This window comes from Patella vulgata, chromosome 6 (assembly GCF_932274485.2).
Source record: "Patella vulgata chromosome 6, xgPatVulg1.2, whole genome shotgun sequence".
NCBI classification, from domain to species: Eukaryota; Metazoa; Mollusca; class Gastropoda; family Patellidae; genus Patella; species Patella vulgata.
This window is the reverse complement of record NC_065884.2, coordinates 2175500-2186396: the sequence shown is the minus strand read 5'-3', so window position 1 is coordinate 2186396 and position 10897 is coordinate 2175500. Positions and strand designations below refer to the sequence as shown.

At 37.1% G+C, this 10897-nt stretch overlaps 1 protein-coding gene across 1 annotated transcript; it reads left to right on the top strand.

Moving 5' to 3' along the window:
• The first annotated feature begins 9675 nt into the window (after positions 1-9675).
• On the top strand, positions 9676-10425 carry LOC130013119 (toll-like receptor 2). Its single transcript, XM_056101668.1, has 2 exons — positions 9676-10118; positions 10173-10425. The coding sequence occupies exons 1-2, from the start codon at positions 9676-9678 to the stop codon at positions 10423-10425; spliced, it is 696 nt and encodes a 231-aa protein (XP_055957643.1).
• The last annotated feature ends 472 nt before the right edge of the window (positions 10426-10897 follow it).

Here is a 10897-nt window from a genome sequence, read left to right as displayed (position 1 = left end):
GCTCCAGCAAAATAAACAAAAGATGATTATTCATTTTCAGGACTCAATTTTTCCAAACGCCTTAACACCGTGTCATGTCTAGTGAAACCCATTTTTCTATTGCAACGACTGGACGTTGCTAGATTGCTTTACAATTCCCGAACTTATAACTACGTTATCTACAGACACGTGAACAGTAGCGTTCAATCAGAGGTTGTGACACAGGGACCGCCAGGGAAACCTTGACACTAAACAAACGTTGAACTTTGAAACTCGATTAAAGCACGAGACTTGGTATTCGCGATGATAGAGGAAATTGATAGGTTCACAAATTGTGTGAATACCCAATCGAAATTAGTACCGAAATATGGAGGGTATTACGTGAAGTCCTTGATAAGATGTACGTAGTCAAAAGCGAGATCTGCGATATCACCTCGGTGGAAGCGGACGTGAAATACAACTAACAACAACAACAAGCGAGATCAAGACTTCTGGTGAAGATGAGGGTGGCCGAGGTACAAGACTGTCGTAGGTAGGTAAATGTACCACATGTTAAAAATGTTTCCTAAGAGTCACATAGTGTTGGGATATGTGACACGCTCTACCGCAGTACTTGCATCTTCCTCTTCTATTACAGTTTAACGTCCGCTTCTACCGAGACTGATGTCGCAATTATCTTAGCGCACGCGCAGGGGTCTTTCTTGTGGAAGGAATGGTGAATACCCGGAAGTTGGGAAAGCGCCCCTTTTTCCAAGCCACATACGCTCACACTGGGGATCCAACGCACGACCGCAAGCCAAAGGCGACCGGTCAGCTATACAGCTCGAAGCACGACACTCTAGACCACTAGGTCATCCCAACCCACTTGTATCATGTTTGAGTGACCTTTCATTTCAACTGACGGCGATGCAGGTTTGTCGACCGGATGACGCTATTGCAACGTCACTAATCTGTTTCACATAGCGTCGATCATTGGCGTCGATAGCGCGTGCATTGTTTACACAAGACGTAGTAAGGTAAACTGGCCCGGGTAGGATTGGGATGTTTACCCTATTTACGCAATCAAGTACTATTTTGTGGACCTATTTACACTAAATAGGAAAAAACGTTTTATCGAGATAAGCTTCCAACACCTTTATTTATATTTCTAATACTTAAACTTGCAGAATGAAAAGACTTAATATTGTCAGCTAATAAACTCTTATCGATGCCCTCCAACCCCTTTCAGTGATTGTAGCGACCTAGCAAATATTCACTGCTGATCAGTGTGATGTCACCTCTTTCAGTAATTGTAGCGGTTTAGCGAATTTTCACTGCTGATCAATTTGTCTACGCATTAACTTCGTAGAGAAGACCTAAACTGTCACATCCATGCCTGTTAAGAGTTGAAGATCCTCTAGCAGTTGGAATTCGATATAAGAGTAGTAAAATAGTGCCGCTGGCCGGGCAAAATTTCCCTCATAGCACGCGTATGCCTCTCTTCATTAGCCCAGTCGGAGCAGAACAGTAGGACGTTGATTTAAACATATTGTACTACTTTAAAGTAAACGGATCGGACAACGATTACTAAAACTTACAAGGGAGTCCTCTCCATTACAATATAATTGTCGCAAGTGGTCAGTGAAACAATGAATGTCCATACATGTCAGATACTAATAAATACTAAATAAAAAAACAAACATATTTACACAGGATCAGCGAGGATACCTCGGCTTACATACTTTACAGCAACGAAATATACGAAAGTATGTACGGTTTATTTGATAGGGTTCAAATATTAAAGATGGGTTCCCGCGTACAAACTGGGTGATTTAATGGTATATATGGACCAAAAACATATCCAAACTAATTAATTTGTCATAATTATGCTTCAAATCCTTCTCAAACATTGTAATTGCGATGGAATGCCCTGCTATTAAAATTCGATCAAACCAGGCCATGTTTACGTCACGTCTTGGAAGTCAGAGGAGAATTCATTGCATACATAAGACGATGTTGTCTTTAATCGCTTACTATTTATTACAAATATCGAATCCTAATTAAATTCTCGGATTATCCACTACCCGCGTCCTTTTCCGTCATTTTACCTTTGACATCACGCGTGCAGAAGTTCCTTATCGTCGGGCTGTTGATTATGGGAACCCTTACATTTTTGTCCTGTATACGCTCCATGAGTGTTTTTCGGGGAATCCAGTATTTTTCTAGTAAGATTGGATATCTCTACGTTCCATATATACCAAAATTGCCATTATTTTATTGGAAATAACCACCCGATAAATACTTTTCTGGGAACCCATCTTTAAATCAATTTCTATTTAAAATGGAAACTCTTTGGCGCCCGGGTAGCTTGTTTTGCATTCTTAAACTACATCATGATTTAAAACGCTCTGTGTTTCCACATATTTCTGTACTTGCTTAACTAAATACATATTCTGAATTGTCGTTAATTCCGGGTCAAACGAAAGCAGTGTCGTCAGCTTTAGGATATGACAGTTTTTTAACGGATCAAATAATATAGTACTCCTTTGCTCATTATACAAAGGACAATTTTGGAAATAATGGTGTGTATCTTTCCGTTCCATGGCCGCAATGACATTTTTGATCATTTACAAGTTTAGATTTTTAAAGCTATGACTTTAATGGGTTACAGCCGTGACGAAGTCTTGTATGCAAGATATTTATAAGTTTCCTGTTACATGTTAATAGATAATTAGGTGGAGGTTTCGGTTGATCAAATTTAGTTATTTTTGATCTGAATACTGCTCTATATCTAACGAATTCCAGGCGCGAATTGTGTTTAGGAAAAAACGATTTTTCAAACCGTGACATTGGACAACGTGGCGTCAATAGATCGTTGGTATTATAGAGGTGTGCCCCCCACCCCCCTCCGCCCATGGAATAACTCTCAGGGGTTAGTGGAGTAGAATGGAATGAGACCACTGGGAATACCGAGGATGTCTCCCGGGTCGAAGAGGTTACACCCATAGTTCTTGATAAATACTCTTTTTGAGGTTTAGATTTATTTTGTAAGGTCAACTTCAAATATGTTCAAAGGTCACGAGATGTAAACAGTGATGTTTAAATTTTCACACTAGTTTGTGTTGTTTGATAAATTTTAACCCAAGTTTGTGTTGTTTGATAAATTTTAACACAAGTTTGTGTTGTTTCAACATTTCACACAATTTTTGTGTTGTTAAATAGAGACACCTAACTTGTGTTGATGGAACACAAGCTATATTTCAGTGTATTATCATATTTATATGAAATTGCCCCCCCCCCCCATTTCTCTGGCCCTGGCCCTGTCCCTGCGTTCTTTACTCCTTCGCTATTGTACTTGACTGGGTTCTGCAATCTAGAAAGGACAATAACTCTTTGGTTATGTTTTCTTAATTAAATGTTAAATAATCAATTTTAGTACATATTTAATATGGATTGAGCTCTGTTACTTTAACAATGAAAAAAAATATCCTCAGATTAATTCGATCAATGAAGTAATTTAATCATTTAGCTTTCAATGGTCAATTTGAATGAGAGACAAATCTCTGATTCAAACTGCACACCAGAATGGTCTAAATCAACACTTTAGTTTGACCTTTTAGTTGAATTTTCTTTTTGTCATTCTTCAATCTGATTAAAACACAGATCCTATTTCATTTTGTTTTTTTATATTTCAAATTTCGTTTGACTTATCTTCCCTACATCAGTGTAGGCCATCCAAAGTATAAATTAACGAAACGAAATATACATCAGTACTTTAATCAGATTTGACAACCTTTGTCCTGTGCGCCTAGAGCTAGTTGTAATGGACTGTGAGGCGTTAAGCTGTCGCTTTTTGGGTGAGGTTGTATAACACTTTAATAGTCCCCATTTGGCTTTCTTCCTTGTCTTTTTTAAATCTCGTCTTTAGCGTTGTATTTTTGTAATTACATCATCTCCTTAGTTTTTTTTTCATTTGACAGGACCGATTATGAAAGTGAGAGAGTGTGTATTATTACTGGTACAAGTTATCTTAATGATAACCATCTCTGTTAAAGTTATCTTAATGTTAAACGATCTCGGGTGTGGCGCCAGGTAGGGTAAGCTTACTCTTCCGGACACCTGTTACGACTGTTTGTCGTGTATTTTGTACACGAGGAGCAGTCCATTTGCTGATTACACTATTTTGCTTTAATACACTATTTTGCCTATAACGCATTTTAGGACTTCGAATTCTGTCTTATGGTTTGGATTGTTCGTACTTGGTTTTATTTTATTTTTATTAAAGTTATCTTAATGTTAAACCATCTCTGTTAAAGTTATCTTAATGTTAAACCATCTCTGTGAAAGTTATCTTAATGTTAAACCACCTCTGTGAACGTTATCTTAATTATAAGATATCTCCGCCAACGCCCTGTTAATATTTGCCACCTATAGATGAATTATCAGTGGGTATGTTCTAAAGTTAAATCTAAATATAATTTTTTCGGTTAAACATCAGTATGTCTCTAAAGTAAATATAAATGATTCTCTTGACCATCTCTTTAAAAATATTTACAATATTGATGCCATCATTGAAACCCTTCTGTAAAAGTCTTTTGTTCTTTAAATATTAACTATTATTATAACATGCAAACTCCTGAAAAAAAAATTGACAGGACAGCAAGTTTCTATCTGTCAAATATAAGTGTCATTACAACTATGTGAAAATTTATTTAATAAAAATAATACTCCTGCAAAGTCACTGCATATCATGTAATTCAGTGAATAATTATGTTGTTCATTGAACATTATGCGTTGTTCATTGAATGATATGCGTTGTTCATTGAATATCAGGAGATCACGGTGGCTAAGTGTGTAAGATGCTGGCTCACTAGCCTGGAGGTCGGGTGTTCGATCCCTACATTGGCCGAGAAAATGCATACAGATTTTCCGGCGCGTTGACAAGGATAGCTGTCTAGTCGTTCGGATGATACGAAAAGCCGAGGTCCCGTGTACACAATGACGTGCACTTAAAAAATCACTTGACAGTTGGAATTCGAGATCACCAATAAGGATGAATTTAAACTTCCCTAGTTTCGATTACTTGTATAACGACTTACCCGGAAGATTTTAAATACATTCATCGGGAGCCGTGGTGACTCATTGAGTTAGATTGTGGATCGCTAACCTTCTGGTACGGTGTTCGATCCCGGTATGAACCGATACAGTTCATTGTGAATTTCCGGCAAGTGTGTCCCTTGTCAGGGGTGTAAGATAAAGGTCCTGACAAGAGGCAACGTATGAGGGCGGAAAACCGAGGTCCCAATGTGGCATGCACGTAATCGATATAAGAGTAGTCCACATCACAAGTGTTTCCTTATTTTATTATGCTTAGTGTACACGCATGGGTTTTCCCTTGGGGGTGGGGGAACCGGAATATCTTACCATGGATCGAAATCCACGACTTGAAGCCAGAGGTGACCGTCCAGCAAGAGCGGACGTTAAATAAACCTATTTCACACACACACCATTCTTATTAACATTCACAACTTCATTGGAATAATTACTTGGACTGAAATTTTCCATTTTCAATATTTTCCTTTTTCATTATCTATTTTAAAATTATTATACCGATAACTAAATGAAATGAAATGAAATGAAATCGGGTTTAACGTCCTACTCTTCTGCTCCTAACCTGGGCTAATTAAGACGGGCCTACGGCATAGTGTGCTATGAGGGAAATTTTGCCCGGGCAGCGGCGCTACGGCCTACTCTTATATCGAATTCCAATTGCCAAGGGATTTTTACGTGCACACCTCGGTTTATCGTCCCATCAGAACGACTAGACAGCTATCCTTATCAGGCCCTCCATCCTGCATCACTGACGAGGGGAAACCACGCCGGAAAGTCTGAATGAACTTTCTCGGCCAATGCAGGGATCGAACACCCTATACCGATAACAGTCAACTCTGTATCCTAATGTTACATACTGCATCTTTACAATTATTTATCTAAATCGCACATAGCCTACTGCACCTTTAAAGTACTTAAAAAAAATACTTTTGCTTTCCTATTCCGGTTACTCATATCAGTTAGCGAATGGACACCTGTTATATCTATATGTTGAAAGGCAAGTATATTATTTCTCGTAATATTGTATGATATAGGACAAATAATATGATTAGACCTCTGGGTAAAAGTAAAATTAGTCGTTTCATTCGATTTTATATTTTGTCGAATGAGAGAGAAATGTGCTTTAACGTCCACTCGAAATAAACTTGTCACCGACAAGTGGGAAAACGAAACCACTTCACTTGACTCAACGATAAACCTTCCTGTTCGACATGTACGCTTTAACCATACGGCCATCCAACCTATTTTTGTGAGATGAAAGTTTCTCTTGCACAATACAAATTAGTATTGTGCAATGTAAATAATATAAATGTCATTGCAAACAAACTACAACTTGGTTCAATTGTAAATTATACCCCTGTGTTAACTGACAGAGACTGACTTTGGACACCGTTAATGGGATTAACTTGTAATGAAAGTATGTTTAATCGTTATGGTGATACAGTGCACGTAAAATATCCCTTTGCAGATATAGTTCGATGAAGTGTAACGCCACAGTAAAATTCACCCACTATGGTTGCACGTCAGCCTCACGTTAGCCCAGTCCGAGGAGAACAGTCGGACGTTAAACCCACGTTCATGTCATTTCTCATACGAACGCTGTCGGAGCTGGACAGTAGGTTGTTGAACCTCATTTCACTTCACTTAATTCTAAAGGGGGTATTATGCAATAAAATAAAACCAAGTACGAACAATCCAAACCATAAGACAGAAATTCGAAGTCCTAAAAAACGTTATAGGCAAAATAGTGTATTCAAGCTAAATAGTGTAATCAGCAAATGGACTGCTCCTCGTGTACAAAATACACGTCAAACAGTAGTAACAGGTGTCCGGAAGAGTAAGCTTACCCTGCCTGGCGCCATAGCTGCATCCAAACTATTAGGCGAAATATCGGTAAAATAGCGTGATTGGCCAATGAACTATCGGTATGCAAAATGCACGCGATGAACTGTATTAACGATGTAGTAGACATTATCAGGGAGATAGTAATAGTATACGTGTCAATTAAATATATCTAGAATAATAGGCGAGAGAGACCCGTTATATTTACCAATCTAAATCTGCCTATTGCAGTTCTTTCTTTATGCCTTAAATGTTATGTAAACTATTAATTAGACATTAATTAACAATCATCTACTGATACCATCTGATGTGTCATTTAAATACGATTGGCGGTTCAATAATTTAATTTAAAAAATGCATAATCGATACTTTATTTATTACCGTAAAAACTGTATGTAGCAATGACAATCGAGCTAACACTGTTTTTCTAACGCGATTACTGTAACACGTTCATAGTGATAACAAATATCAGTTTAGTAAATACATGATTTATTTGCATCAGGTATATAAAACAACTACATAAATACAACAGGAACATAATATTAAACAGAAACTAAACTTCATCAGGAACATAAACAATAATGTCAACACGGTACATTAATATAGTATATGACTATATTTCAACGATTCCGTCCTTCTGCCTCGTCTCCGGTCGGCGTCTCTTCTAACTACAGGAAGCACAGGGTTTGTATACCCTCGTATAGCTAACTGCAAATTCTATTTAATCACGAACATTGTCACTATTTAACGAAGAGAGAGAGAGAGAAATGGGGTTTAACGTCCACTCGACACAAACTAGGTCATTTCGGGACTAACATATGGTTTAATTTTCTTTCAATAATTCGCTTGCGTGTAGGGGTCTTTAGCAGTGGGAGGAAACCCGAGGACCCGGAGAAAACTTACGAGGTTGGACAGGCGGTATGATACAGCGCGCGCACGCTAACCATTCAGCCATCCACCCCCCATTTAACGAAGAACAAACGAACCACAAGTAAACCCGTTGCATTGAAACCCATGTCATTTCAACCGTCTTAAAATAAATATGTTTTTTTTCTACAGGGAACTGTTTTGATTGTAGATCCATGTAAGATGTTGGCTGTTGTTATCCTTGCTCTTTGTTTTCCATCTGTGGCAGGTCAGGATGCGTGTTCAACCGGATTATGCCAGTGCGCAGATCAGATTGCTCGCTGTTATAATGCAAACCTTGCCTACATTCCAAAATTTCCCAGTAACACCAAAGCAGTCTACTTTAGACATAATCATTTACCCCATGTAGGTCCAACTACAGTTTTAAACATTACCAACACAAAAATATCAATCCTTGATCTACGCTCTAATAAAATTCAGAATATTGGCAAAAATGTGTTTCAAAATCTGTCGCAGGTTCAGATATTGGATATAGCTGATAATCTACTCACTTCAGATTCGTTGAGGAACTTATTCTCTAGTTTCCAAAGAAATAGCGAACTTTTCAAGATATGTCTCAAAAGAAATCGCTTAGAAGATATTCCACATGATGTTTTTGTTGAGTTTAAATCCGCGAAAAGAATAAGCGTGGATTTATCTCTGAATAGTATCAAGCTACTTAATATGACATCATTTAACTCGATAGAAAAATTGGAAAAATTGGACATATCGAATAACAAAATATCTACCGTCATCCCGGGTGTTAGCCACCATCTGCAACACCTCTGTATTTCTAATAATAAGTTGTTTGCTTTACCAAACCTTTGTCTTCGTCGAAACTCCTTTCCAAAGTTAACAACATTGCAACTAGAAAGCAACAAGATTGGTAATTTCGTTCCGGAATATTTAAACTGCTTAGAAAAGCTAAATCACCTCTGTATTTCTAATAATACGTTGGTTGCTTTACCAAACCTTTGTCTTCGTCGAAACTCCTTTCCAAAGTTAACAACATTGCAACTAGAAAGCAACAAGATTGGTAATTTCGTTCCGGAATATTTAAACTGCTTGGAAAAGCTAGAGTACCTGGATGTGAGTTTAAACTACATTGACTCATTAAAAACAGACTATTTTCATTCTTTCAAGTCTCTTAGCTCGTTGTTTATCTCCGAAGAGAGAAGAGCATTCTATATAGAGGAATGTGCGTTCAACAACAGCAAACTGATAACTCTAAACCTATCAAGTAACAAATTGACCACTAAACGTCTGCATGAACGTGCATTTTGTGGATTGGATCGATTAGAAACACTAAATCTGGCTAAAAATAATTTCTTTCAAATGGACGAAAAACTAAGTAAAATGCTAGCCCCTCTGAAATCTCTTGAAGAATTATTGCTGTTAGAATGTAACTTACAGAAAATACCTACTGTTACCAGATATTATCATAATCTCACTCATTTACATGTTGGCTGGAATCTGATTAAATCCTGGCCAGCTAAGTTCTTTGAAAGGAACATTAAGTTGACGGACTTAGATGCTGGTCATAATTTAATTCAAACTGTTACAAGTAAAATGTTGCCCGAGGTGTTGAGGACAAGATTGAAAACAATAGCTTTAAATGATAACCCGTTTGTATGTAAGTGTGAATTGGTTTGGTTAATTCAATGGATTCATAGCGAACCACAGAAGTTTTGGCATTATCCAAACGGCTATATATGTCTAAATATTACGGAGAGAATTTGTCTGAATAACACTGGAGCGTTTATCTCTGTGACAACAGTAACGTGTGTTTTTATCTGTATTATTTTGATCACATCTGTTATCAACAAATATATCTGGCATATTAAATACCATATTTATATGTGGAGATACAGACCTAAACAGCTGTTGGATATTGCAGAGAAACACTTTGTTCATGACGCCTTCGTTGCTTACTGTGTAGACGATGGAGACTGGGTTTTACATGATCTTCTACCTATCGTGGAAGAAGGTGAAAACATTAAGTTGTGTATCCACGAAAGAGATTTTCTTGGTGGACAACTGATCATTGATAATATTGTACAACACATGGAAAACAGCCGTAAAGTTCTTGTTGTTTTGTCCAATAATTTTGCTAAAAGTAAATGGTGTCAATTTGAAATGAGTTTAGCTCAGAAATTGGTTATAGATAGGAGTATAGAGTCTATAGTAGTAGTATTATTACAGGATATAGAAGCAGTTAATATGAGTAAATCACTGAACGCTCTATTGAAAACTACTACTTATATCAAATGGCAAGATAATGACAACAAAGATATATTTTGGCAAATGGTAAAAACGTCGCTGAAACGTCAATACGAATTATAATAAAATTAAAGTACATCGCTACAAGAACCCCGCCCACCAAATCTGAGACTATATCCATTCCTCATGTTCGAATACAGAAATGGAATATCACTTGTTACTGAATTTTTACGCTACGAATATCTTAGATTTGATATGCTTACTAAAAGTTTAAATTCGACCAATCTAACATCATCCTGTAGACAATATCAATCTATTGACGGGCCTCTATTTAATCAGATTACATCCAATCTAATGCTGATATTTTCATACTATTTTCGGAATTAAACAGACATTATACAAGAGTTAAATCTGTGTATTGTAGGCCTATTGTTTAGACCTGAAATGTTATATAAATTATTGATTTAACATTAACTTACCAAGAACATAATCAACTCTTGATGCAACGGGATGGCTGCGATATAAGTAGATTTAATTACGTTTTGTGGTCGACGCGGTTACTGTAACAATGGATAATCGAAAATCTGTTTATTTTCGTAACAACGGTAGTAATGAGAACCGAGGCTATGTTATATTTGTATCGCTATCTGTGTGTATACAGCGCAGGGTCCTGCTGGGCATATAGTGCGCCGGATAATCGCTGATATTTTGGTTCAAAGTGAAGTAATTTGACTTCTTTTCATTGCCTTTGTTTTAACTATTAACAACTGTCAGCTCTTTATCTAATCTTACCTAATGCAGCTTTAAATATTAACATTTCAATTTGAGAACATTTTACGTGGATTATATAGTGAACAAA

Excerpts from the sequence above, each read along its gene's own strand:
- LOC130013119 (XM_056101668.1), top strand. The coding sequence starts at position 9,676 with ATGTGGAGATACAGACCTAAACAGCTGTTGGATATTGCAGAGAAACAC. Across the intron at positions 10,119-10,172 it reads GACAACAAAGATATATTTTG|TACATCGCTACAAGAACCCC; the intron begins GCAAATGGTAAA and ends ATAAAATTAAAG.